Below are 24,274 nucleotides of genomic sequence, written 5' to 3' on the forward strand. Positions count from 1 at the left end.
CCTCTGCCGCGATGTCGTATGTCACTCCTCCGGTGACCCACCTCTTGTCGGGTCCACATGTCTACATGTAGTGTCAATACCAGACTCCTCAAACGTTGTCCGGTTGTTACACAGATACATGGCCTCGCGGTTGCGTTGAAACTATGTACACTGACGACTTGCTGTCCAGAAATACTCCGTCAGATCAAAAGCGCAATCCGCATCCCAACGTGACGAACCAGAGTGCATATTCCGCGTCGCCTTCACAGCTCACTCTGGGTGGTGACCTTCACTCGGCCGGAGGCTTACCGAATCCCTATCAGACCAATCCATACGCCTACATACAGAGTCCTCATGATCCCACAGCTGGCTTCGGCTTTCCTCAGCCCAGCTACCGGCCTCAGCAACTTCAAACACACCAGCCTCATGCGCCTCCACACCTCCAGCACAACCTATCTCCCACGAATCCGCGAAAGCGTCGCGCGTCAGAACTAGAGCCCTTACCTGGATCTTCGAGCAGTAATGCGAGCGCCTTCACGAACCCAGGCGGGCTGATGTCGGCGCCTGGCGACCTGGACACGACAGGGCTAGGTATACACACGCAGCAGACTCTGCCGAGCCCGCCGGTGAAGAAGGGTCGTACCAATACGCCTTGGACACCGGCCGAGGAACAGAGACTCAAGACGCTCCGCGATGCGGGGAGTAGTTGGAGTGAGATCGCGAAGACGTTCCCGACGCGGACTGAGGGAAGCGTCAAGAAGCATTGGTACAAAGTGCGATCATCACCACCGCCCTCCTCAGTTCGCGCTGTATGTGTTGTGCCGGGGCTGACATGTTGACAGGACATGCATTATGCAGAGTTCGCGGAAGACGAGGTCAGCAATTTTGTTCGCCTCACAGCGAGTGTTTCTGGTGTGACGATTGTGCTGACTGGTTGCTAGAGCGCCGCACTGCTGCAAGCGATTAAAGACTACGAGAATAATAAGTGGAAAGTCATTGGGCAAAAGGTCGGGAAGCCGGCGAAGGTATGTGCTCATCTTTATATGCCTTTTGCAGCTGGCTAATGATGTTTGCGAAGGCGTGTGAACAATTTGCGAAAGAACAGGGCTGGAAAGTATGAGTGGAAAACTGCTCCCAGGATTGGCGCAATAACATGTGATGGTATTGCAGCATGCACTTTGTTTTTTGGATGAGATACCCCGACGGCGATGCGCCGATCTTGGAAGGCGCTGACCACCTTTCTTCTGGACCATGCACAGCGTGTATGCGAGGCGTCAAGGGCTGGCGAGGTATTCTGTATTGCTGAACGGTCCATGTATGGCATATTGATATAAGGGACTGCGGGCGCGCAGCAAAGAGCAGGGCAGGCGTGCGAGAAGTAGGCGTGCATGTAGGCGGGTAACGCGGCGTCGAAGCTTTTGGAACATGCTGGGAGCAGCGGGAGACGGCGGCCCATTCCTCTTTGTCGAAGACGTGTCGGTGATGAGTGATGGGGGACGCGGTGCGCATACAAGGCGTGAAGATGGAGTGACGTTCAGTTTGAGCCCATGGACCATGGTTGTGGGATAGAGAGTGGGTCTGTTTGGAGGTTCTGTGCAGCCAGCCAACCGTTGGACTGTGCTCACACGTGCTTTGCGCTTCAGCCCGGCTCCTGAGCATCACTGCCTCTTTGCGCCTGCCCGTTTCACCATCTTCCGCAGTGTTTCAGGACGCAATGACTTGCGTGCCACGTGCTCGATGTTCCAGAAGCGCGACGTGGGTTTCAGAATTTTGGGCTACTGAGTGATGTTTCGGAAGTCGGTCTCTCCGGCAGAGCAATTCCTGCGTGCCGACGACCTTCTTCGACGATTCGAAAAATGGGAAGATTGCCGCCCGCGCCCGTCTTCCCGCAGCCCCAACCCTGTCTATAGCACGCCCGAAAAGGCTATCATCGACGTCTGACTTGCCCATCATTTCCGCAACAAGGAAATTAGGGCCATTATTCGGCAACGCAGACTTTGCCACCTCGAGCCTGGACCCGCTGTGCCTTTGCGATGATGCAACTGCTTCCCTCTGCACATTGGACCTCGACGAGCGGACACCGTCTGAGCCGGAGATGCAGAAGCGACGACCGAATGGCCCCAGAGCGCTTCGGAAGCGTACTGCCTCCCTCGCTTGCTTAAGCATGCCCTGAAAGCTTGTTGACGTCGTCTTACGCGATCTGATCATGGTGAGATGACCTCAGTATCAGAGCCCGGGAATGCCTCACCATGGTGTCCCAGGTGAAACCCAGGGCAATCTCTTCAGGCCAAAATTATCTTCGAACAAGCGAGACGTAGACAACCGTTGCGCACTTGACAAGCCAAAGACAGCGTCAATGCCGCTCCCTTCTGCCATTCTTACCTAGGCTGTCCATGCATGGCCCATTGCAGGGTCTAGAGAACCGTCAACCTGAGTGGAGCCTCTAGCCCGTACCTGCAGGCGCGCAAGGACGAATACTGTGACAGTGCGACGTCAAGCCTAGCTTCCTAAGGCGGATCTTCTGCAGCTTCCATGTTACAGATTCCTGCAGCCCGTCGTGCTCCTCTCCCGGGTCGAGCCAATCTGGCAGCAGATACGCCCACCGCCGCCGCTTTGACACCCATCTACCATGCGTTCGTATGCCGGTGTGGCGATCAAGCGAGGACGGTCGTTTTCGAATGAGACCATCCTCATCATCTTGCGTCTTCAGCATCGTCTTTAAGTACTATGCCATGCCAGCCCTGCTCATCAATACCGCCAGATCCTCACCTCTGTTATGATTGTGTATCTTTGTACGTTGAACGTCTTATGATCATACTTCCCTCGCTTTAACACCGCCTCATCACTTTGTTATAATATTGCGCATTTATTTCTTGTATCACCATTACCACCGAGCGGCAGCTCCGTGCAAACCACAATCACTTCAACGACACTTTTGTCGTTGTCAGTCGTTCCCGGCTATACCCTCCACGCGCCACCAAAGGCACGCTGCCTGAGCGGAGAGCTCTGGCAGCCTCTATGCTCAGTAGCAGCTGTGGCGCGACCATTCAATGAATTTTCCTTCGACTTCGGCAGCCATGGACAGGAACAGGCACAGAACAACAACGAGGTCACACAGGTGACCAGTGCGGAGTACCAACAGCTGTTGCACCATGCTTTCGACTCCTCCTTCCTCCAACCGCAGCATCAGCAGCCGCAGCAACCACAGCAACATCAATCTCCGCAGGACTACTCACAATATGGAGTCGCGAGCGTGTTGCCTTCGCAGATGTCTGCGCCGGAGCCTGCCTACGCTATGGAACAACCGCAATTGCTCGCATCCGCGAAGCCGAGACAAATGTCACAAGTGTCAGCCTCGCATTCATCACAGTATGGAACGCCATATCAAAGTCCTCCTGCACTTATTGGATATCAGCACACTGCTCAGTCTAGAAAACGAAGTTTCCAGGAAGACTACTCCTCGTACGAGTATCCAGGTCTCCAGCAGCTTCAAGCCCACGCCGTCAATGGCACACCAGTCCAAGTCGAAGGAACACCCAACGGCCTCTCACACGGCCACAGTGCTCAATTACAACCTGGAGCAATTTCTTATCAGTATCAACAGCAGAGATCTACTTCTGCGCACTCCCATTCCAGCACGCCGGTACAACAGCCGTATCATTCACCACAGCAACAACAGAACCAGACACAGCATCATCACCACCGATTACCCAATCAGCAACCGCCCAACAAACTACAGCGAACATCGTACAGCCAAGATTCGGCAGAGGAGGACGATCACGGACCACCAAGTGTGGTTGGGCAGCCAGGAATGCCGCAGCCGGCATCAAGACCCAAGGGTCCTAAGCTCAAATTCACGCCAGAAGACGATGCGTTGTTGGTGGAGCTCAAAGAAACGAAGAATCTCACGTGGAAACAAATTGCGGACTTCTTCCCAGGCAGGAGCTCGGGCACTTTACAAGTGCGATACTGCACCAAACTCAAAGCGAAGACGACTGTTTGGACAGATGAAATGGTACGTTCCATCGCTACTTCCAGCCCTGCCGATTCATAAGGGCAGATTTTATCTCTCCTCATGATTGTATGGGTCGCCATTTACATTCAAGGAAATAGCGGACTGACGTGATCATGCAGGCCCAACGTCTCAAGGTTGCGATGCAAGAGTACGATAATGATCGATGGCGTATCATCTCCGGCAAAGTGGGCAACGGCTTTTCAGCATCAGCATGCAAAGAGAAAGCTCTTGAAATCGAAATGGACGACGATGATCGAGCACTACTACAGCGAAGAGAATCTTACACGGCAGCAAGTCTCCTCTCGGAGTCGACGACGATTACAGCGAGGGAAGCACTTCCAGAGGGATCGTGATGCACTCGCATGCCTTTACCGAGGTTGTTTGATATATTGCACTTACACGGCGTTTTGTCTTTGGGAAGCATTGAAGCGACGGATGGGAAGTTTTAGACGATGCAGTCAAGCATCACCTTGAACGTGCTGGTCACGTAATGATACCACATATTAATGATAGTGCGAGGAGGGAGAAGTTTTACGCCTTACGACTATCGCACCGTATTGGGCTATTTCGATGTATACTAGCGACGCGACGTTCGAGGATTGCCTGTATTTGAAGACGGGTGGAGATGAGCTCAGCTGCGTATACAAGCAGCTCTTAGCAGTAGAAATGATGTTTAATGGACCACGAGAAACCCTTGCTACCCAATCCAACAATGCCGTCTTCGCATGTCGGGCAGCGATGACATGTTGCCTTGAAGTCTAAGCGTCGGCCGCATACAACTTGGAGATTGAGCATGACGGTGCAAATTGGTGGGGAGATGTGCATAGGCAAAGGGTGAAACGACTGAGGCTGTGTGGCATGCAGGGCAGCCTCGTAGCCTTAGATCCCGGGCAGCACGGCAGCACAAGAAGCCTTGCGGCTATTTCTGGCGCGTGTCGATCGGCCGATAGTGTCGATCGGGGTCAGGTCCGGGGGTCGACGGCACGTGATCTTGCTGACCAGCTCTCGGGTCTGCGATGTCAGTCAACGGAGGTGATCCGAAGTGACAAGTTGCGTGCGTTGAGGTGAAAAGGTCATGTGACTGTTGCCAAGGCGCTACACAATGGCTACATCATGTTGTTTTGCTGTACAGTTGTGCAGTCGTTATGAATGATATTTGGTTGTCTTTATCGCCAACATGCGGTTGGTCCCGTTCGATTCCGGGCCGAATGCGCATGGTCGGGGTGGGCGCGAGTCCGCGACTTCACTCACCCATTCTTCTTCCAAGCTTCCCTCCACACGCGGACTCCCTCGCGCCGTCCAAAATAATGGGTCTCGTGTCGTCCTCATGCTGTGCGCTTTCGATATGCGATATGCGAAATGCGAACTGCGAAATGCGAAATGCGCCTGTCCAACAGCAAACCATGTCTCGCCGACCATTCTGATTATCATGATTCCACGCACTCCCCTTCCTCGAATGCATGGTGGCATTTACACTGCATTGTGTATGGTGCACTGGGGGAGTGGGCATACATTTGGTGGTAACTTCAATCCCACCCACCCATCGCTACACCCCGTCTCCACAATCGCAATGCCGCTTGAAGCTGGAGAGGTAGTAAGAAAGCCTGGCAACGACGCTTGAAGATGGACAGGTGGTAAGATATCCGGGCAACGACGAGCGAGAGCCACTATAAATTCTCCTGCATTTTCCCTTCTCGTTTTGTTCCTTCCACCTCCAAAACATCTCGACTCTGACATCTGTACGATGTGAAGCAAACGATACAGACAAACAGGACATACTCCAAGATAATTCCAGAGCAGTATCATCATGTCTTCGTCGGAAGCTTCCCGCGAGCCCAGCACCCCGCCAGAGCAACTGCCACCAGGGCCAACGGCGAACGAGTATCGTGTCCAGGGCAAGAAATGGTTCCCTCGCAATGACCCGCCAAGACCGTTGGAACAGCTACGAAGCCTCGGTCATGAGCAGCTTGCAGATCCCCAACTCGGTCCAACCCTCGAGGAGTACAGGATGTTGTCCCCCAGAGACGGCACGAAATGGACCGCCGAAGAGGTGAGAATTTTCATGATTCCATTGCACGAGCACTCGCTGATTTCTGCAGACCGCCTTGCTGTACAGGCTGCGATGTACTTCCGAGAACATGCCATACGTCGAAATCGCGCGACGTCTGCAGCGATCTGTCCTGGCCTGCAGACTGCGAGTTCACAACCTACGCGAGCGCAGAGTCAAGGGCTTCGAGCGCTATGACACCTCAGTGCTCGCCTCCAGGTTTGGACGGAGAAGGCCTCCAGGTGGCGGTGGTGGTGGCCCTGCTGGTTCACGGCCTTTGGTGCCTGCACCGCGGCAACGTAGGACGCTTCAGAGCAGGGCATCGGCTCCTCCCATGACACAGCCTGGGCCATCCCAGCCGCAGCCCGTCCAGCCGCAGCCCGTTCAGTCGCAGCCCGCTCAGTCGCAGCCCGTCCGGTCGCAGGACGTCCAGTCACAGGACGTCCAGCCGCAGCCCGTCGAGCCTCAGCCCGTCGAGCCGGCCTTGACTTCAGGTCAGTCTGCTTTCTGCCCGATCAACAAGCCTAACCAGGGTTATACTGACACGAAACAAGCTGCTCATGCCTTGATCGCCTTGAGTCAGGGCAACCGCAGCTCGGAAGGGGAGAGGCGTACTGCGTTGGCAACCAACGAGGCTGCGCGAGGAGATTCTCTGCAGCAACAGCCAGAGGACTTCTCTGAGCCAACATCGCCTCACACTGGCCCTGCCGAACCTGCCGCTATCGGTCACTGGACTGCTACGCTTTCAATCAACGAGAGTGTACGGCCTGGCCCGTCTCAACAATCCCCTCGGGCTTCACCGATCACAGAAGTAGAGCCCAGAGGCGATTCCTCTGCGCTTGAGTCGACGCCAACGAGCCGGCGTATGAGTCTCGCTCACATCATGAACCCGAATTAGCTTTACTCAGCACCATCTTTGGACGGACATCGAATGCAATTCAGGGGGGAAAGTTCTTTCGTTTCAGTGGATAGCGGACGACATTGGACATTTCGAACAAAACCCAAAAACACAGCGACAGCACCCATCGCTTCCAGATTATTTGACTCACAATGGCGTTGATGTGGGTTTTGACGCAGAGCTGGTCTGCTTAGCGATGGTGTTCTGGCGCTACGAAGCTACGAGCTATGAGAACCATTTCCAGATACCCGCGGCAATCACGGCGACCATTTCATAAGTCTAGTACTTGTTCGTACTTGGAGAATCGCAGGTCAGACAAAAAGTATATAGCTTCCACTCATGGTGAGAATGAAGTTGTATACACCACCTCTTGGCCATTCGCCATTGCATGTTATCGAGCACGTTTCGAGTCCCACTGAGAGTCGTCCTGGAAGTCATGTCACTTGATCGTCAAGCTTGTCCTCGTACCTACGTGAGGCTCGTTTGCTCAAATCACTCGCGATACTTGTCTCAACCGCGACTACGATCCAAGCGACTCTACGGGTCTGGGATCAGTCAACCGCACAGTGCGATGACAATCGATCAAAAAAAAAAAACAGGTAGTCGTGTCACTTTCTTCGAGCAAGAACCTGCCAACTGTCGATTACTGATCACCGTCGATTCTGGTACAGGTAGCAAACTCGAAGTCTGTCCAGTTGTCCACAATATTCGCTAGCCGTGGTCATAACTTGCGATGACGAGAGTCTCCATCACGGCAGAAAATCATACTTTATGGCATGCGCTAGTGACCGGGAGAATATCAAAACTGTTACGAAGCTGCGCATTTGTCATCTTCACCCTGTCGAGCCAAAATGACTTGCTCTCATACATTCCTCGGTATGGTCAGTCGCATCCGAACTTGCGGCCAACATCGGCATAAGATTGCCACCTGGTTGATCTTTTGTGCGGCCTCGGCCAAAATTTGTGTGCGTTGATGGCCCCAGCGGGAAGATTGGACGGCAAGACTCGATTTAGCCTCATCTTGCTGACGATTATTGAGAACCAGATTCCAGGAAGCAGGAAGCACCGTGCTTTTGACTTCCCTACCTTCGCAATATGACAACTTTTCTTCGGATGTAGCGTATCGGTGTCTTCCAGTCACGGGATCTGAGCACTCACTGATGGTAAACCAGATCAAAAGCAGCATGTCGGTCACTACTGCTTGAATGGCGGCGAGTCCACCCTCGGAGGTTAGAACTATCCACATACCAGGACAACTATATTGCTACTCAATACGGACTTCAAAGCATTCTGAAACTGTTGAGCTCTTACATCACTCATCTTTCAAATCGGGCATCCTTTCGTCCACGCAGCTAGTGCACTCGAACCTTTGAATCGTCCATGCAGCGCCAAAGACCTTGAGCTGTGGTGCTAGTTTTTGCGCAGAGTCATGTGACAGCGCTCAGATATGACAAGGCTACAGCCTGACTATCTTTTCGGGACGAAGCTTAAATCGCAGCAGCCAGGCTTTCACAGCCGGTGGCAGAGCGTGAAGAGCATGCACCGGGGGCGTGTCCTTGAGTAACGCCATGCTGTGGGGGACACTCGGAATGGTTCATCAGTGACCTTGATTCTATAAAGCTGGTTCCGTTCAAACGTCCCAGGCGTGGGCCAAGCATTGGCTGGAAGCTTTGAGGGGTCCCGAATCATGTTACTCATCCGCATGACGACATGATTCTTGACCCAAGGCTCTGGCTGATGTTACCATGCTAGAGCAGCCGCGCATCAACATGCAGAACCGTGTGAGATCTCCTCCAACATCGACATCGACTTAGCCACTAATCTTCACTCCATGAGACCGCAGGAAATAAATCGTGGAAAACAAAATATCGAGATCGCGAAAATCATCATCATCATCGTCATCGTCATCATCATGAAATTGCTCGCTGTATACCATTCCTCGGTTCGTCATATGCCATTCATATCGTAAAACAAGACATTTCAGTCGTAATCGGTATCATCGTAAAATCGAATCGAAACGCTCGCTGTAAACATGATCTTGGGCGTTCATGTATGCAATTCTTCCGCCGCCACCCGCATCCACAGGTGCACGCGGTATGAATTGCGTCTCCAACTCTTCATCGCGTCTTAACACCCAGGAAACGCAGCACATTGCGGACAATCCAAGCATGAACACCAATGCCATCGCTGCTCCAAATGGCACTCACCAAAAGGTCATAATGCTGGATCGGAGGAGCTCGGTGTTTCCTGCGCTCTCGCAGTGGTCGCATAAGCCCTCTACCGTGTATTCACAAGCCCAACGCCACATCTTCCACCAGCATGGTACACCCGTGTGCCAATCTGACCTCTCAACTTTTCCCGTCTCTTCTCCAGCGCACGGTCGTGTCTTCGTTGCCTCCTCTCACGCATACGGGCACCAAGTACCTCAAGCCCAACATACTCGACCTTAGCTCCACCAGAGAAAGGCAAGGTAAAAGTTCGACGACGTTTACGTTCCGAGAGACGTCGGAGCATCTCCTCACTGGAGCGAGTATTCAGGTTGAGATTCGAGCCGCTTCTGCTTTTGACGATATGAGGCCCAGACTGGTCGATATAATGGCGTCGCACATTCGTGCCATGTCGATCGATACCGAGAGAGTTGCCTTGGAGGAAGCCGCCGGTGCCGCGGAAGCCAGGCATGCGAACGGACATATTACGCGGCAGAAACCGGGAAGTGCGTTTGGCTTCGATGTTTGAGGTGTCGCCTCCGGGTGGAAGTGGCCCATAGTCTTCGCCATCGCCATCTTCGCTATCGTATTCCTCCCAGAAATCGCGCGGTTGCCAGAAGGAGGAGAGATGTGTGGGTCGCACATCAGTGACAGGCCGCTGCTGCCGTCGCTTGGAATTTGGTCGACGCACAGAAACATTACGTCCGAATGGGAAAGGCTGGGCCAAGCTTTCGCTGTAGCGGCGCACACGCTGGCTCAAGCTAGGACGATTGGACATTTTCTTGTTCAGATCATCGAGCGGTGCGGTCTGGTTGGCAGAGTCGCCGAGTTCCCGCTCAAGCTCGTAGTTTGGAGTCGGCGGGATGAACTTGATGACAGGAGGTTCTGGAGCTGCGCGCGGATTAATCAGAGGACTGTCGACCGTGTAATTGGCATTGCCGATGTCGTTAGTAGTTTCGGAAGGCGCGTCAACGAACGCGTGAAAGACGACTTCTTGTGCTCCTGGCGCTGCATCCAGTTCTGATTCATCCGATGCCTCTCGCAATTCCTCATCAATCTGAGCTGGCCTGCTAATAAGACGTGATCCAGATTGCACAAGGAGAAGGCTTTCGTTGTTGTGAGGGTACAGCTCAACGCCTTTGGCTTCGCACACCTCAGCTTCAGTCCCTGACCACTGACTGGTTGAGAGAGGCGTGGCTGTAGGGTGTAGATGTCGTATGTCAAAACTCCTTCGCTGAGGAGATGTCCCTGTAGTCTTGACCGAGGACGTGCGACGTTCACGATGTGGTATCCGCTCTTCGCGGACCTCATGCAGCTCGCGACGGCCCTCACGCGTCAAGTCCTCGCCGATCTTCTCCATCTTGACTTCGATAGGATACGACATGCCTTGGGCGTCGCGGCTCAGACTCGTGCGGCGCACGTCCATGTTATTCTCAAGTCGGTGGTCGGCAGATGACCTCCGCAGGTGTAGTGATGGGCTTGCTTCCTCTGATATTGCGTTTGACTCCATGCTCGAAGGCCCTGCCACCGAGTCACTGACTGACTGCGGAGCCTTGTCGAGGCTGTGCTCACGCATCGAGCGTCGCAGCTTGTGCGGGTTACCAAGCACTTTCGCAGAGGCCACAGACCTGACTTTTGAGCCGATTTCAGGAAGTCCACTCCAATAGTCAAAGCCATTTTCTCCCGAATCAAATCGCGAGATGCGTGCCGATGGCATCTTTGGCGCATGCTCTTTAAAACGCTCGATAGATTCTGCAAGCTCAACGCTGCCAAGCGAGTCCATTCCTCGCTTGTGTCGCAACCTCTGGGCGCTGCTATCCTCGCTTTCTCGTTTGCTGTCGACAATGCTCACATCAGCGCGCAATGAGTCTCTCTTGGGTGTGTGCCTCAGCTTGTGTTTATGTTCTGGTATTGGGGTGATCATGGCTTGCACACTTCCATCTGAGATTGCGCTGTGCCTTTTAGCATTTTCTTCCCGAATCAGCTTGTACACCTTGTTGTTTTCCTCAAGCGACTTCTTTTGCGCAGTCGTCGGAGGCGACGATATCTCAGCTGGTGCGTCCGCGGGTGTGAATTCCGACGGCTTCTCACTTCTCGGTGGACTTTTCGGAGGGCTTTCGTGTGCCGGTTGCGCTGGTTGCGACATTTCTTCCAGCTTGTTGGCGACATGGGCGCGAGACTGAGGCGTCATTGCACGTCTTTCATCAAGTGGCAGCGAAGGCAGTGCTGTCAGTGTGGCCTCCTTGTTTTGAGGTTCTTCCAAAGTCTTGCCTTGCGCCTGGTCCCGTTTCTCGGATTCCAGAACAGCATTCCTGAGGAATTCCGTGTCCCTCTCCCTGGCTGGCGGCGGCTCTCGCTTTGCGCGTGGTTTCCATTTGAGGCTAGAAGTGCCATATAGTAGTGCCTGATCTGGACGCTTGATCTCATCGCCAGGCTGCAATGGTTTCCACAGTCTTTTCACGGGTGTGTGATTAAGCGACTTCCTCAAAGTTGGTGATACTGGCGATTCTTCTATCGAGCTGGTCTCATTGCTTGCCAAATAATTTCTCTCCAAACTATGCTCGACGTCGCTATCTGGATCGATGTGGTAGCTCTTCGGTCGTGGCTCTTCGACATCAGAATCGACATGTTGTGATGGTTCGACGTCTTTCACGGCTAAGCGCATGTTTGACAGGCCTAAGGCTCGGTTCGTATCGAACCAGCTGTGCTGGTCCAGCGTCTTAAGCTGTCTCGGAGTCATGTCTCGCGGCAGGAGGTCAGGAGTGCTGTGGTGAAGGCTTTGTTCATCATGCGCCGTCTTGAATGATTCTGCATATGAACTCGCCTCATGTGGAAGTTCTGGTCGCGGCGCATCCAGATGGCCATGGCCATTACTAGGTGGGCTCGGATCGGGCGTCGGCGGGCTCTGACTTTCAAGCTTAGGAGTGCTGAGTCCGGACTTCTGCTGCTCGAGCGCGTTCCTGACGCGATCAGCAAACAGAGGCGCAGGGCTCACCCTTCTATCTGGGTTGCTATCGGCGACGTCGCTGTTGGCCATGGTAGGCGGAGTCGGAGGAAGACCGGAGTTCTGGCGACTCAGATGCGGTGCTGGTGGAGGCGTGGTGGTTCTGCTGCTCTCGTATGGTGCTCGGGATGTAGTAGGAGTGTCGGAGGGAATGTGTGCGTGCGTAGGTGGCACATTTCGTGAAGGATGAGTCGTCTTGCGCTTCAAGGTCGCACTTGATGGCCTGTCCGGCTCGTTGAAGCTCAGGAAGGCTTTGTCGAGCGCGTCGAAGCCTTCACGAGGAGGGTCCATTGCGTGAGGCTGTTAGGGTAATGACGGCAACATAGATGCGTGCAAGTTCCAGTTGCGCGACTATATGTGATCGTTACTCGTAAATCGGGTTCTCGTGCGCAACTCGAGCGTGCAGACTGTGACTGCAATGCGTGACGTTTCGGCACAGAGTTGTGCGGGTGCGGGTGCGGGTGCGGGTGCGCAGAGCAGGGCAGGGCAGGGCAGAGGGCGCAAGTGTCCTGTCCAGCACGGCGGACTGGTGGTCCCAGTACCAGTGCCACAGTAGGGGGTGGTGTCGCTGGCGTGAGTCGTCAAGCGGGCTGGCGTGCAGTCCAGACTCCAGTGCAGTGCAGGCTAGAACGAGAACGACGCCCCGTGATGTAATGGGCGAGGATACTCACGTGTGCGCCGGACTACTACTGCTCATCCAATGTCATGGCATGCATGGACCATGATGTATGTTCAATACATGTAATGTATGTTCACGGGCGATGATGGGTACTGTATGGTGCGGATGGAGGAGGCGCATTGGCCGGGAAGGGAAGGGAAGGACGTCCACGTCCACGTCCACGTCCTCGACGCTCGAGTGCATGGCTTTCTTTCATGCACTTGTATGCATGCATGCATGCCTGCATTGGTCTGCCATTGCCAATCATCGCACGAGCCAACTTTGGTATGCACGCAATTCTCCTTTCCTCGCACAATGCGTGGCTCGGACAATTTCCCGTCACTGTTCAGCCCCCAGACGTTGTTGTTATGCGGACATGTATCTGCCGCTATTCATACAGTAGGTAGTCATCATCCCACGCCCTCCCCTCGCTCGCTCGCGTGCCTATCATAGCCCCAGCCCGAACTCTCCCACTATTCATAGCAGAACCAGCACAACACACTTCTACAACAACCCATGCTCCCAAGGCTCATCCCTCGTCTCCATCCCTTTCCCTTTCGCCTCCAGCTCCCCGAAATACTTGATCTTAACATCCTTCAAATCAATTCCATCCTGCGGCTGATCCACACTCGCCAAGTTCACGGCGAAAACATCAAACTTCATCCCCTCATGCTCAAAATACCCCTCCATCCAAACATGAGCTCCGCAATCTTGACAAAAGAACCTCGACAGCGATTTTACGCGTGGTTGGTAGTTTCCCAGACTGGATCGAGGCGCTGTGGATTCGGTGAGAAGCGTGAAATCTGCCTTGTCTGGGTCGGGGAGCATGAGGTTGGTTGTGCTGAACTTGGTGCAGAAGGTGCAATTGCAGCGCGTTGCCGTCAATTGGCCTTTTCCTGCCGACGGGACCGGGATGCGGAAGGTGTACTTGATTTTGCTGCAGACACCGCATCATTTCGCATGGCCTCTCGAACAGCTTGTCGCGCATCTTGCTTACCCACAATGGCAACCGCCTTTGATTTCCTGCTTCTCTTCTGACATGGTGAATAATATGCAAAGGCACATGTGTACGGGAACGAGGTGTAAATGCGACTCCAGCTCCTAGGAATATATAATACATGCTGCATTACCTTGGACCAACTTTCAGCTCTGTGCCGCATTGCTGTGGCTTTCAAAGCTCAGGCAGCAATTCCAATCAGCGCGGAGCGAACGTGGCAGGCGCGACGATCATGCCATCATGCCATCCTTCGCTATCTACTGTACCTGACTTTGCACCAAGCCTTCCCAAGATCAGGTGACTGTAGGCGGGCATCCGGAGTCTGTCCACGCGAGGAGAGCAATTGTTGTGTCTCGGACATGGTAAGGGAGCCATCACGTCTGTGCAGCGTGCGCCTCCTTCTACAGAAGTCTGCAATCCTTCCGCGCTCGTGAGAAATATGAGTTGACTGCTGAAGTCTTGTTCACTTGCAGAAACCATCAAGGTGCACAATCCTTAGCGTCCTAGGAGCTTGCCTTGGCCCTTCATATGATTGTGTGCTTGAAGTAAGGCTACTTAGAGTATGGTAGCAATGCTGAATATCGTCGTAGACTAGACTGAAGCCTCATTTGGGTATGGCGTCCTTTTGCTGATGCAACCCAGCTCTGATCGCCCGATAACATGCAATTCATCATCTCGTGTACTCATCACTTGCCCAATCTCTTCTCCAGCTGATCTTTGTACTCGGCTTTGATATCCTCCCTCACATCTCCAATCTTGTCCGTGACACGTCTCACAAGCGGCGGAATGTCCTAGCTTCCACGACTGCCGCGACGCCATGGACTCACAGAGTCATCGGGATATCTTCTGCCACTAACGCCGCTATCTGCAAAACGAGTCTGCTTCGGACGCCCATGTCTGCGCTCCTCGCCAGAGTAGTCTTCAAACTCGCTTCCGCTCATCCGCGCACTTCGTCTCCTGTCGCGTGGCTCGCGATGCCGCTCTCTCGGATCTCTTGATCGTGGCTGGTCCCTAGGGTCAACGGACGGCGGTCTGTCTCTCGGATCCATATGAGCAGGTCTATCTCTTGGGTCCATTGGAGGCGGCGGGCCTGCGTCTGGCGGATAGCGAGTCTCTCGAGGATCCCGTGGCGGCGGTCCATCGTGCCTTGGGCCCATTGGAGGGCCTGAAGGGTATGGAGGACGATGGTCTGGTGCCACGTCGTCGAAAGGCGCAGAAGAGCCTTGGTATCTACCTGGCGGCGGTCGTGGACTTCCGTATCTTCTATCTCTGGGGTCAATGCCTGGCTCTGGGCTTCGACTGGAATATCGTCCTTCATCGCGCGCTCTTCGGAGTGAAGGGTTGTGAAGTGGAGGTCCGCCTTGGTATGGCTGCGAACTTGGTGGTGGTGGTGGTGGGCCTACCGGGGCCCTCTGCTGAAAGGCGGGCGGCGGTGGGCCAGGGTGTTGCGCTACAGTCGATGCAAATAGCGGACTAGCTGAGGGCGCGAACGAAGGACCGACACCGCTGTGAGTGGGAGGCGGCGTATTTGGTCTTTCGTGAACAGAAGTCCTTCTGCGACCTGGATCATCATAACCCGCGCCAAAATAGTCATCGCCTTCTCGCTGGCTTGGTGTGGGATCGTGACTTCGGGAATGGCGTAGAGTCTGGTCTCGATCAGAATCACGCGGGTCTGCAGTCGGACGATGATGCCGATGTCTGCTGGAGTTCGAGCCTGATGGTGGGCTGTAAACTTGACTCGTGTCTTCATCATCAGCATCATCCGGGAAGCCGCTGGAAACTGGTCTATCAGGCCTGTCAACTTGCGAGCTTCGTCGTCTGCGATGTTGACTAGAATGATGACTGTGGCTCGAGTGCTCTCTGGGTGGGTGAGGGTGACGATCGGCATATGCTCCAGCGACAGCCGGTGATGCAGCCTCATCGGGGCTGTGTCTGTTCTCCGGATGGCTCTTTCTTCGTGAGGCGTGATCTCGAGAATGGCTTCTGGAGTGACCATCCCAAAGGTGAGGACTGCCGACGCTGCGCGCAATGCGGCCAAAGGTTGATGCAGCTTCTTTGCCCTTGTCAAGCATGGTTGAGCGAGGGCTCAGCGCCGGTCGCTTCGAGCTGCGCCGAACTATCGATGGCCGGCCATCTACGTGTCTGTATAAGGGATTGCGGAAATAAGCCAATGCAGGTCCCCTAGAATCGACAGACCCTTCTTCATCAGTGACATTCCCATCTTCACGGCGAGGTGGCGGGTGGGCGCGCTCATGGAGACGCCTTGGAGGAGCATCGTCGTCATGCTCGACCTCGATGCGCTTCATGCGCTCCTCTTCCTCCGCTTCCCTTCTCAAGCGTTCTGAGACGCCCTCGTACCAAGCAACCATGTGCTTATCAGGCTCGATAGGAAAGCACTCGCGTGGAAGAATTTTAGGGAATACTTCTCCAGTGTCGTGGTCCTTGACGTCCCACTTCCGTACTGCTTCGCGTAAGAAGCTCGAATGCTCGTCAGGACCCAGCAAGAGTTGGATAGTCTGCCACATGATCCATCCTTCTGTCTTCAAGGCAGGCACGGTAGGATCCGTAAAAGCTGTCTGGTGCGTGTGGTGTAAGGGCTGCAAGCTGTGCAGACATCCCAAGCTTTTATAGATGAACGCAATACTCTCGCTCGGTGTGCCCAGGAATAGCTGGTCGTAGTTTCCGTGAAGATCGCGGTAGAAATGTGCGAGCTGGTTTGGAGTGAGATCCGGATTGTCTGAGGGTTCATACATCTCATTCTGCCACACTCGTCAGCGTTGCTCCGATGCGCAGTAGCGATCAAAACTCACCATGAGATCTTTGAGACCTCGCAACAAGCTCTTCAACTTATCAGTACCGGTCTTGTCCGGCTTGAACAAATATCCCCAATAGTCGTACGCCTCGCGCTGTTCCACATCCGCCTCATGCTCGTTGGCTTCCTCCTCCCTCTCCTCTTGTCGGGCCGCCTCTCCATGTGGCGGAGTCGCATGGCCCGCTGTAGTCGCCATCTTGGAGTCCTCGAGTTGGGCGCTAAATCTGGACCTAGCTGGTTTCTGGTTGAGAAACAGTGACCCAGTGGTAGCCGTTCGCGTGGCAAGCCAAAAGTGACCGTCTCAATTGGAACTCCACGAAACTCGCGACAGTCGTGAGACTCATGGGCTTCGGACTTCACGCTGGCCTCGAAACGTGATTAAGATAGCAGGCTGCCACTCGAGAAAAGGTAGCCTTGCCGAACAAGCTGCACGGTGGTGCAGCAGAGCGTGTGCGCGGGAGAGTGCGTAAAGTAGGTTGTTGATGTTTACCGCCGTGTAGCACGAATTCAAGCAGAAAGCTCGCACATATACCAATGTCGCTCCGTCCCCATCCGCGCTCGTATGACAGGTCAGTCAGGAAGTCATCTGCCTTGCGCGCGGCCTGCCTGTCATGTTGTCTTTGGTAGCTACAGGCCAACGATCCCTAGCTTCATGTACGTCACTGACGCGGAGGCTGAGCTCATCAGGCGATGAGGCAACCCGGGAAACTACATGTACATATCAAACTCGGCATGAACATGCGGCACTACAGTGAGTCACGCTGGCGGCGTATTGTATTAACATCGTTCATTGTTCATCATCTCTGGTGCAAGTTCGCTGCTGTAGACTAGTACACTGCGGCCTTCAGCCCTGCTGACTAGACCGGCTTTCTTTTTGCTCAAAGGCCATGCCACATCTATCACCTCTCACAATCGAGAGATCTGTAAACCACCCAAGCGCCGATACAGCTGTGCAGAAGTTGAAAACTCAATAAAGCCTTTCGCGAAACCATATGGTAGGCCGGCCTCTCTAGTGCTCGAGCAGTCTCAAGCTACCCTGCACCACCACGTTCTCGAGCACTGAACCCGGTGGGATGTCGATGGTCTGACCCTCAGTTGCCACGATAATGACAGTTCCCTTGAGGATGACACCGCGGCCGAGGTTGACAGCACCGGTGATGGTGAGGTGATCGAGCTCAAGAATCTTTGGAATGGATGGAATGCGGCCCTGGAAGTTGGACACCTTCTTGAAGTCGCCGCCAAGCTTGATGAGAGGAGCTGGGCCGAAGCGGTTTGGATCCATCACGAGCTGACCATGCTTCAGCGTGTAGAGATCCGACTTGACGAGCATCAGATCAGAGCAGGTCTTGACCGGCAAGAAGCGGCGACGCGGCACGTTGACACCGTGAGCGTTCTGGAAGTGCTTGATGGCAGCACCGACGGCAGTCTCGAGCTGGATAATGCTCACATCTGCCTCGCCCTTCTTGTCGGCTGGGATGCTCTTGCCGTTTGGAATAATCTCCATGGCAAGCTCGTTGTTCTCCACAACACGCTTGACAGCACGGAGATTCATCCAGATGTTGTTGGTGTTGAAGTACTTGAACTTCTTGATAGACTTGAACTCATTCACGTACTGCTTTGGAACCTGAGCGATTTCAAGCAGACGAGCATGACCCTCATAGTCAATGATGGTACCACCCTTGACGTCGGCCTTGGTCTTGTCGGTCAACTCCATGATGTACTCAGCTCTTGTCTCCACCATGTGCTGCAGAATGTTCAGGTCAACAACTGCACCCAAGTTGTCGGCGTTTGACAGGAAGAGGATCTCGACGCCGCGGTCGAGCAACTTGTCGAGGATGCCAGAGTTGTAGAGCGATTCGAAAACATCGCCGTGGCCTGGTGGGTACCAGTCCGAGATTGGCGAGTCTGCGTTCTTTGGGGCTGGAAGGAGGGAGTCTTTCAAGATGCGTGGGTAGCGGGATTGGTTGAAGGTCATGATGTCGATGTTATGGCCCTCGTACTTCTTGATGATGGAGGCGGTATCAGAGTCGGTGTTGAAGGAGTTCATCAGCACGAATGGAACGTTGACGTCGTAGGTACGGTTAAGGTACTCGATCTGGCGGACCGACAAGTCGAGGAAGGACATGCCATCACGGACTTCGATGACCGACTTTGGACCAACACAGCCCATGGAGGTACCGAGGCCACCGTTAAGCTTGAGCACAGCAAGCTTGTTCAGGAACTCGACAGACTCCGAGTTTCCGAGGCTGTTGTAATCAACGACTTGCTCTGGCTTTGGAGGAGCAATGCGTGCCCAGTCGATCTCGTTGCCCTTGGCCTTGTCATTCAAGTAGCGGCGGAAGAGGGCGAAGAAGTTGTCCATCTCAGTCTCGAATCGCTTCTTCTCCTTTGGGTCCTTAACGGTATCGGCAAGGTTATTGAGGGCATTGCGCATTTGAGATGCAGCAACGGATGTGGATGTGTTTTCGAAGGCCTGATCGGAGCCATGGGTTAGCATTTCGTGCATCTCTTGGGCAATACTGCTAGTCATGGTTGCTTTTTGGTGCGGTCTAAGTTGTCTTTGCTGGAGGAGTCTCGACAGCAGCAGAATTTGGATGTTTGATTGAAAGCATTCATATTGCTGAGGGATCGCCATTCACGGATCTACGAGACTCAATCCCATGCGAGTGTGCGTGTGAATGAAGGCTGAGCAGACTATCAACTTCGAGCTGATACCTTCTTGCACCACTCGCAATTTGTCGCCGTGAATGATGACGCCGTCTCGGTCTCTCGGCGAGACGGGCATGATGGACAGTGACAGCCACTTGCTGCTATCGCCGTCTTTTGTAGGTCAAATTCCAGCAATGATACTGCTGCTGCCGCTGCCGCTGCCGTTGCGCGCGAAAAGCAAAGAAAAGGCATAAACTTACCACGTGGGACTGTGACTTGCCGTGGTGACGGCCATCTGCGTTGTCGGCACTGCCGTTGGTCGGCTTCAAGTGCGATGGCAGAGCGTCCTTGATCTTGGATGCCATGTTTGCGGTGCTGGAGTGATCGCAAAGAGTGTGTTGAGCTGTAAGGAAGAAGCGGTCAGTGACGAATGTCAATGGAGGAAAGATTGGCGGGCTCGAAAGTTGAAACTCGCGCCTGAACTCACAGTGTGGGGTCGACTGTTGGTGCCGGCGTTTCGTCACAAGCGGATCACACCAAGCAGGCGTCAAGCAGGGTCGGAGATGTCAGTGGTAGTGTAGGTGTAGGTGCGCGAGAGAGAAGAGGAAGGGAGGAATGGATGCGAGCAGGACAGAGCGGTGCACGGAGACGGATACTGGCGATTTTTATTCTTCCACAGCACAGGCAAGCTCTTGGTGGGGCGATGATTGAGCCAGGGTCGAGTGCTCCTTCAGGCTTCCCTTCCGCTCAACGAGGCGTTGGGGACGGCGCGACTAGCGGCATCAACGAGAAACGAAAAGATATCGCATCGCACCCCCCAAGCTCTCCCCATCAATGTCATCGCACACTAGTGTTGTGGGTTTACAGCCCCTGTGAAATGGAGGTTGTGTACACTGTATATTATACTAGTGTACACCTATAGATATATAGGGCTATATAACTAAATAGGTATAGCGTAGGGGTATAAATACTAATAAGGAAAGATATAGATACGACTACTACCTATACTATAGGATTAGATATTCTCGATTCCTTCGATCTACGTACCTCGTACTAGTTCTCGAATAGCCGACTCTTCTACTTACTAAATTAATATATTATCGTCTAGTCCTAGAGAATATAATAGCTCTTATAAGATAGTATTAAACCCTACGTTATCTTATAAAGCCTATACTATAGCAGCTATTATAGGAGTAAAGGCCTCTCGTAATAGGTCTTATAGTATATCGTAGAAGTCGTCGTTATTGTTTTTAGTACTAGTATTAAGTTTATACTTAATACGTAGATTTTAATAGTAATAGACTAATATCTCTATATACTCGTAAGTAAGGCAGTTATAGCGGAGGTTATAGATAAAGCTATAAGCTAACTAGTTGCGCTTAGTAGCGCTAGTTGTTAGATAGATTAATAGTGCTAGTATATATAGTTCTAAGAGCTCCGGATAGTCGTCTCTTATAAGGTTATACTACTATTATAGCGGACTTATATTCTTTGCCGCGTACTATACGATATTATTGCTAAATAGGCCGCTATAGTTACGAAGAGTATATAGGTTAGCGAGTAATAGCGCTGCTCTATCTTTAATCTTAGTAGTAGACTTAGGTACGTACTCGAAGCTAGGTCGCTTGCTATTACGGCTTTATAAAGTATACTATTCTTTAAGATATTTAGCGAGTCCGTAGAGCTATAAGAAGGGTATATTAGTAGGTAGATAGGGTAGTAGTAGGTACGAGTAGTATTCGATAAGGAGCTAGGAGGAGGGGGAGGAAGGCAGGCAAGTTAGCCTATTACTAAGCGCTAAGCCCTGCCTAAGGCACTAAGACCCTAGCTTTACTTAGCCTAGTTATATGCCAATTACGTATAGCCTCTTTAGCCCTAATATACGCTTCCCTTCTAAAGGCCGCGCCCTCGTAGCCTATCTACGTTCTACGACCTCTATTACCGCTAACTTAGCAAGTCTAATAAGCTGCTTAGCCGCGCTAAATTAAACAATTAACTACCTAATTATGTAACTATATCAAACCTTACCTCTAATATAATGTCTAACTCTAACTACGCTATCCTTATATATAACAACCTATAAAGTAGTACATATCTATAAGAATTGAGGGCCTTTGACTAATTATAATACGAGCGCGTCTTCCCTACTATAATAGGTAGACGTACGAGGTATTGTAGCCCTGCCTCTATTCTAAGTAATGTCGTACCGAGTTCTTTGCGTCTACTTTTAAAAAACCTAGCAATGTCCGCTTCCGAGGGTTTGTCCGCTTCCGAGGGTTATTGTTCTTATTGTTTGTAGTTTCGCTAGCTCTAATTAGCTAGGTTTAGCAGCCTTTAAGTGTTAATCTTATCTTATCTTTTTAAAAAACACAGCTCGTCTAGTTTCTATAAGTAAAGGCTATTATAAGTATAGTAGTAGAGGTTCGCCTCGCTTAAAGGATTAGATAGATCGAGGAGTAACCTATTGTCCGCAAGATCGACCCCGGCTAGCTTAGCTCTATAGTTTTGCCTTTAGTTAGTCTATTAGTCGCTTAATCTTTTAGGCGGCTTAAAGTTTTAACTTAGCCTTAAAGTTTTAATTAAAGTTTTAATTAAAGGTGCCTTAGGCTCGTAGTATAGGTAAGATTGTATCCGTAGGCGTAGTAACAATAGTAAGTAATATTAACAATAGCGGCGCTAGCCGTCTTAGCGCTAACTTTACCTTGCTTCTAATTTCCTTCTTTAACTAATAACAACTCCGTAATACCGTTACTAACATAGCCGCGCCGGCTACCGGTATACTACTAGCTCGTAGCGCGACAATATTACCTTTATTACCGTTATTCGTACGCGCGCGCCATCCCCGCCGATCGCCTAGGCCTTAGGCCTTAATAGAATAAAGGAACAAAAGGGGGACCTAAATACTAAGAGGAGGCTCTTATTACGTATACTAGTAAAGGGGTAGATTCCTTAAAAGAGCAGGCGATTAATTAGCAGTTATAGCGCGTATATTAATACTCGGTGCGCGTTTACTATAGTAGTATAGTCTTATTATCCTTCGTTGCTAACAATTGCTTGCCTCTAATTAGTTAGCTAATAGCACCCCGGGGGTAGCATTGTTCCTAGGCGACATTATAGGCCCTTAGCCTTCTTCTTGTTCTTTACACTAGTCTAATACTTATCTAATAACTCAGCTATATCCTTAAAGGAATCTTTAGCCTCCTACGAGTCCTATTTAGGTAAATAGCCTTACTATCTTAGGAGGTACTCCTTCTTGCCTTGTCTAGTCCGATGCTTTAGGATACGTTCTATAGACTATAGCTCTTTACCGTCGGCTAGTATCTCTTTATATTTAGCAGGGGCTTCTTTAGGGCCTCCGCGGTAGTAGTATAGTTTAAGGAGGGAGATATAGAAGGTATTATAGATAGTATAGTATAGTAGGAGCTATAACTAATAGGCCTAGCTATTGCCCTTTAGTTCTCGGATGCAGAATAGGCTAATAAACCGTAGCGCTAGTTTAGGGCGTGTTTTGCTATTAGGTAATAGGTGTTTACGGATGCGGAGGTTCTTTATACTAAGTATAACTATATCGCCTTGCTTAAAGGTTATTAGTATATAGTGTTTGTTATAATAGGCCTTCTAGTAGGCCTAGGCCCTTGCTAGTTTGTTAGCTATCTTAGCGTAAATCTCTCGCATCTTTTAAACCCTCTTAATAGCTACTAGTGTCTTAGGGGTTAGTACTTAACGCGCTTCCCTTTCCTTACGCTCGGCCTCGAGCGAGGTAAACGCTATCTCCTATTAGACCCTTACTAAGAGCGCACGAGCTACCGGTTTATTTATAAACCCCTTGCGTAGCAAGGGTCTAATAGCAAAAGTACCGATCGGGCTAGATCTAAGATCCCTAATTTGCGATATTATATATAACGCGATATATATTAATATTTTATAATAAGGACGTAGAGCAGGCAATCGGATTTCATTCTACCTAAAAATTATATTAATGCGACGTTAGGTTGTTGTGTTATAGTCTATAAGCCGAGGGCACTACCTAGCTAAAAGCCGGCTTTAGTAACAGACTTAGTCTTACTAAAAACACCTATTTTGAAACATCGCCTAATCGATATATAAACACTTAGAGGCCCTAGCGCTGCTAATTTTATAATAATCCCCGTTTAGTATATATATATACGACAATATAGTATTGTATTATATCTAGAGAGCGGAGGTTACTCTAAGCTGCGTGCTAAGACTTAGCTTTATCGACTTTATATATATTTCTAGTCCGTGCGTCTTTATATGTTTGCTACGGTTAGACGCGCCGCTCGCGGGCACTAGTCGCTTCTATTGCAATCTGTTCCTTCGACGCTGTCGCTATTAATCTAGTCGCAACAATCTAGCATTCAACCTAGTATTTAACCTAGCATTTAACCTAGCATTCAACCTAGTATTTAACCTAGCATTTAACCTAGCATTCAACCTAGCATTTAACCTAGTCGCAACAATCTAGCATTCAATCTAGCGACAATATCGGACGATAGCGATACTATTATAGCCGATATAGACGATAAGCCGCTACTAATAGAGCCTTCTAGCTTGCCTATACTACTATAGCAATATAATACATTCGATACGAGCGAGCTCGGCTTAGCGCTACTATTAGACTAGCTTATAGACATAGTAGCAGAATATAGCCTCGTAGAATATAGCCCTTACTAGACGAGCGAGCTTTTAGCGTTGCTATTAGACTAGCTTAAAGATATAGCAGCAGAATACGGCCTTCCGATAGCGCTAGCTCTAGTTGTTCTAACCCGCTAAGAGCGCCGTATAGGTCTACGCGCTAACGTCGCGCTACCTATTATCGAGGAAGAAGAGGAGGAAATAGATAAAGATAATTACGAGACTAAGGATTAGGATAATAAGATAAGCGATAATAAGGTCGAAGCTAAAGCCGCTAGTGCTAAAGGTAGCTAGTTCTTTCGACTAGAAGATAAAGGAGACTTCTTAGATAATAATAATAATGTCGAGCCTT

At 51.5% G+C, this 24,274-nt stretch overlaps 9 protein-coding genes across 9 annotated transcripts; 3 read left to right on the top strand and 6 right to left on the bottom strand.

Annotated features, from left to right (window-relative positions):
• Window positions 1-413: 413 nt before the first annotated feature.
• On the top strand, window positions 414-1,081 carry MYCFIDRAFT_122444 (uncharacterized protein; the record flags this gene model as incomplete). Its single annotated transcript, XM_007928496.1, has 4 exons — window positions 414-752; window positions 822-854; window positions 921-1,004; window positions 1,058-1,081. Coding segments are annotated over 4 exons (480 nt in total), but the record flags the coding sequence as incomplete, so codon positions are not given.
• Window positions 1,082-3,670: 2,589 nt separating this feature from the next.
• On the top strand, window positions 3,671-4,230 carry MYCFIDRAFT_112048 (uncharacterized protein; the record flags this gene model as incomplete). The annotated part of the gene is made up of 2 exons (XM_007928497.1): window positions 3,671-3,994; window positions 4,114-4,230. Coding segments are annotated over 2 exons (441 nt in total), but the record flags the coding sequence as incomplete, so codon positions are not given.
• A 941-nt stretch (window positions 4,231-5,171) lies between these two features.
• Window positions 5,172-7,794, top strand: MYCFIDRAFT_174907 (uncharacterized protein; the record flags this gene model as incomplete). Its single annotated transcript, XM_007928498.1, has 13 exons — window positions 5,172-5,588; window positions 5,618-5,625; window positions 5,657-5,740; window positions 5,767-5,803; window positions 5,829-6,044; window positions 6,075-6,157; window positions 6,186-6,910; window positions 6,940-7,005; window positions 7,055-7,096; window positions 7,121-7,138; window positions 7,165-7,249; window positions 7,294-7,628; window positions 7,655-7,794. 13 exons carry the CDS (start codon window positions 5,172-5,174, stop codon window positions 7,792-7,794), a joined length of 2,256 nt encoding a protein of 751 aa, XP_007926689.1.
• A 27-nt stretch (window positions 7,795-7,821) lies between these two features.
• On the bottom strand, window positions 7,822-9,642 carry MYCFIDRAFT_207810 (uncharacterized protein; the record flags this gene model as incomplete). Its single annotated transcript, XM_007928499.1, has 8 exons — window positions 8,758-9,642; window positions 8,634-8,727; window positions 8,453-8,607; window positions 8,376-8,425; window positions 8,288-8,349; window positions 8,208-8,254; window positions 7,868-8,175; window positions 7,822-7,836 (listed from the first exon to the last, which is right to left on the bottom strand). Exons 1-8 carry the CDS (start codon window positions 8,888-8,890, stop codon window positions 7,822-7,824), a joined length of 864 nt encoding a protein of 287 aa, XP_007926690.1. The 5' UTR covers window positions 8,891-9,642.
• MYCFIDRAFT_211354 (uncharacterized protein) lies at window positions 8,839-9,642 on the bottom strand. The gene has a single exon (XM_007928500.1). The coding sequence runs from the start codon at window positions 9,628-9,630 to the stop codon at window positions 9,217-9,219; it is 414 nt and encodes a 137-aa protein (XP_007926691.1). The 5' UTR covers window positions 9,631-9,642; the 3' UTR covers window positions 8,839-9,216.
• A 3,670-nt stretch (window positions 9,643-13,312) lies between these two features.
• On the bottom strand, window positions 13,313-13,849 carry MYCFIDRAFT_81662 (uncharacterized protein; the record flags this gene model as incomplete). Its single annotated transcript, XM_007927831.1, has 2 exons — window positions 13,313-13,745; window positions 13,806-13,849. The coding sequence occupies 2 exons, from the start codon at window positions 13,847-13,849 to the stop codon at window positions 13,313-13,315; spliced, it is 477 nt and encodes a 158-aa protein (XP_007926022.1).
• A 420-nt stretch (window positions 13,850-14,269) lies between these two features.
• MYCFIDRAFT_211355 (uncharacterized protein) lies at window positions 14,270-15,019 on the bottom strand. The gene has a single exon (XM_007928501.1). The coding sequence runs from the start codon at window positions 14,960-14,962 to the stop codon at window positions 14,597-14,599; it is 366 nt and encodes a 121-aa protein (XP_007926692.1). The 5' UTR covers window positions 14,963-15,019; the 3' UTR covers window positions 14,270-14,596.
• Window positions 15,020-15,886: 867 nt separating this feature from the next.
• Window positions 15,887-16,768, bottom strand: MYCFIDRAFT_120723 (uncharacterized protein; the record flags this gene model as incomplete). Its single annotated transcript, XM_007928502.1, has 3 exons — window positions 15,887-16,026; window positions 16,066-16,564; window positions 16,616-16,768. Coding segments are annotated over 3 exons (792 nt in total), but the record flags the coding sequence as incomplete, so codon positions are not given.
• A 617-nt stretch (window positions 16,769-17,385) lies between these two features.
• Window positions 17,386-19,879, bottom strand: MYCFIDRAFT_88125 (uncharacterized protein). Its single transcript, XM_007928503.1, has 3 exons — window positions 19,754-19,879; window positions 19,527-19,669; window positions 17,386-19,090 (listed from the first exon to the last, which is right to left on the bottom strand). The coding sequence occupies exons 2-3, from the start codon at window positions 19,629-19,631 to the stop codon at window positions 17,627-17,629; spliced, it is 1,569 nt and encodes a 522-aa protein (XP_007926694.1). The 5' UTR covers window positions 19,632-19,669; window positions 19,754-19,879; the 3' UTR covers window positions 17,386-17,626.
• Between the last annotated feature and the right edge of the window lie 4,395 nt (window positions 19,880-24,274).

Source organism: Pseudocercospora fijiensis, assembly GCF_000340215.1.
Source record: "Pseudocercospora fijiensis CIRAD86 unplaced genomic scaffold MYCFIscaffold_4, whole genome shotgun sequence".
NCBI classification, from domain to species: domain Eukaryota; kingdom Fungi; phylum Ascomycota; class Dothideomycetes; order Mycosphaerellales; family Mycosphaerellaceae; genus Pseudocercospora; species Pseudocercospora fijiensis.

Coding starts and splice junctions, on each gene's coding strand:
- MYCFIDRAFT_211355 (XM_007928501.1), bottom strand. CDS start 14,962: ATGGGCCCAAGGCACGATGGACCGCCGCCACGGGATCCTCGAGAGACT.
- MYCFIDRAFT_211354 (XM_007928500.1), bottom strand. CDS start 9,630: ATGTCCGTTCGCATGCCTGGCTTCCGCGGCACCGGCGGCTTCCTCCAA.
- MYCFIDRAFT_88125 (XM_007928503.1), bottom strand. CDS start 19,631: ATGGCATCCAAGATCAAGGACGCTCTGCCATCGCACTTGAAGCCGACC. Junction 19,091..19,526: donor GCAAGTCACAGTCCCACGTG/GTAAGTTTATGC, acceptor GGCTCCGATCAG/GCCTTCGAAAACACATCCAC.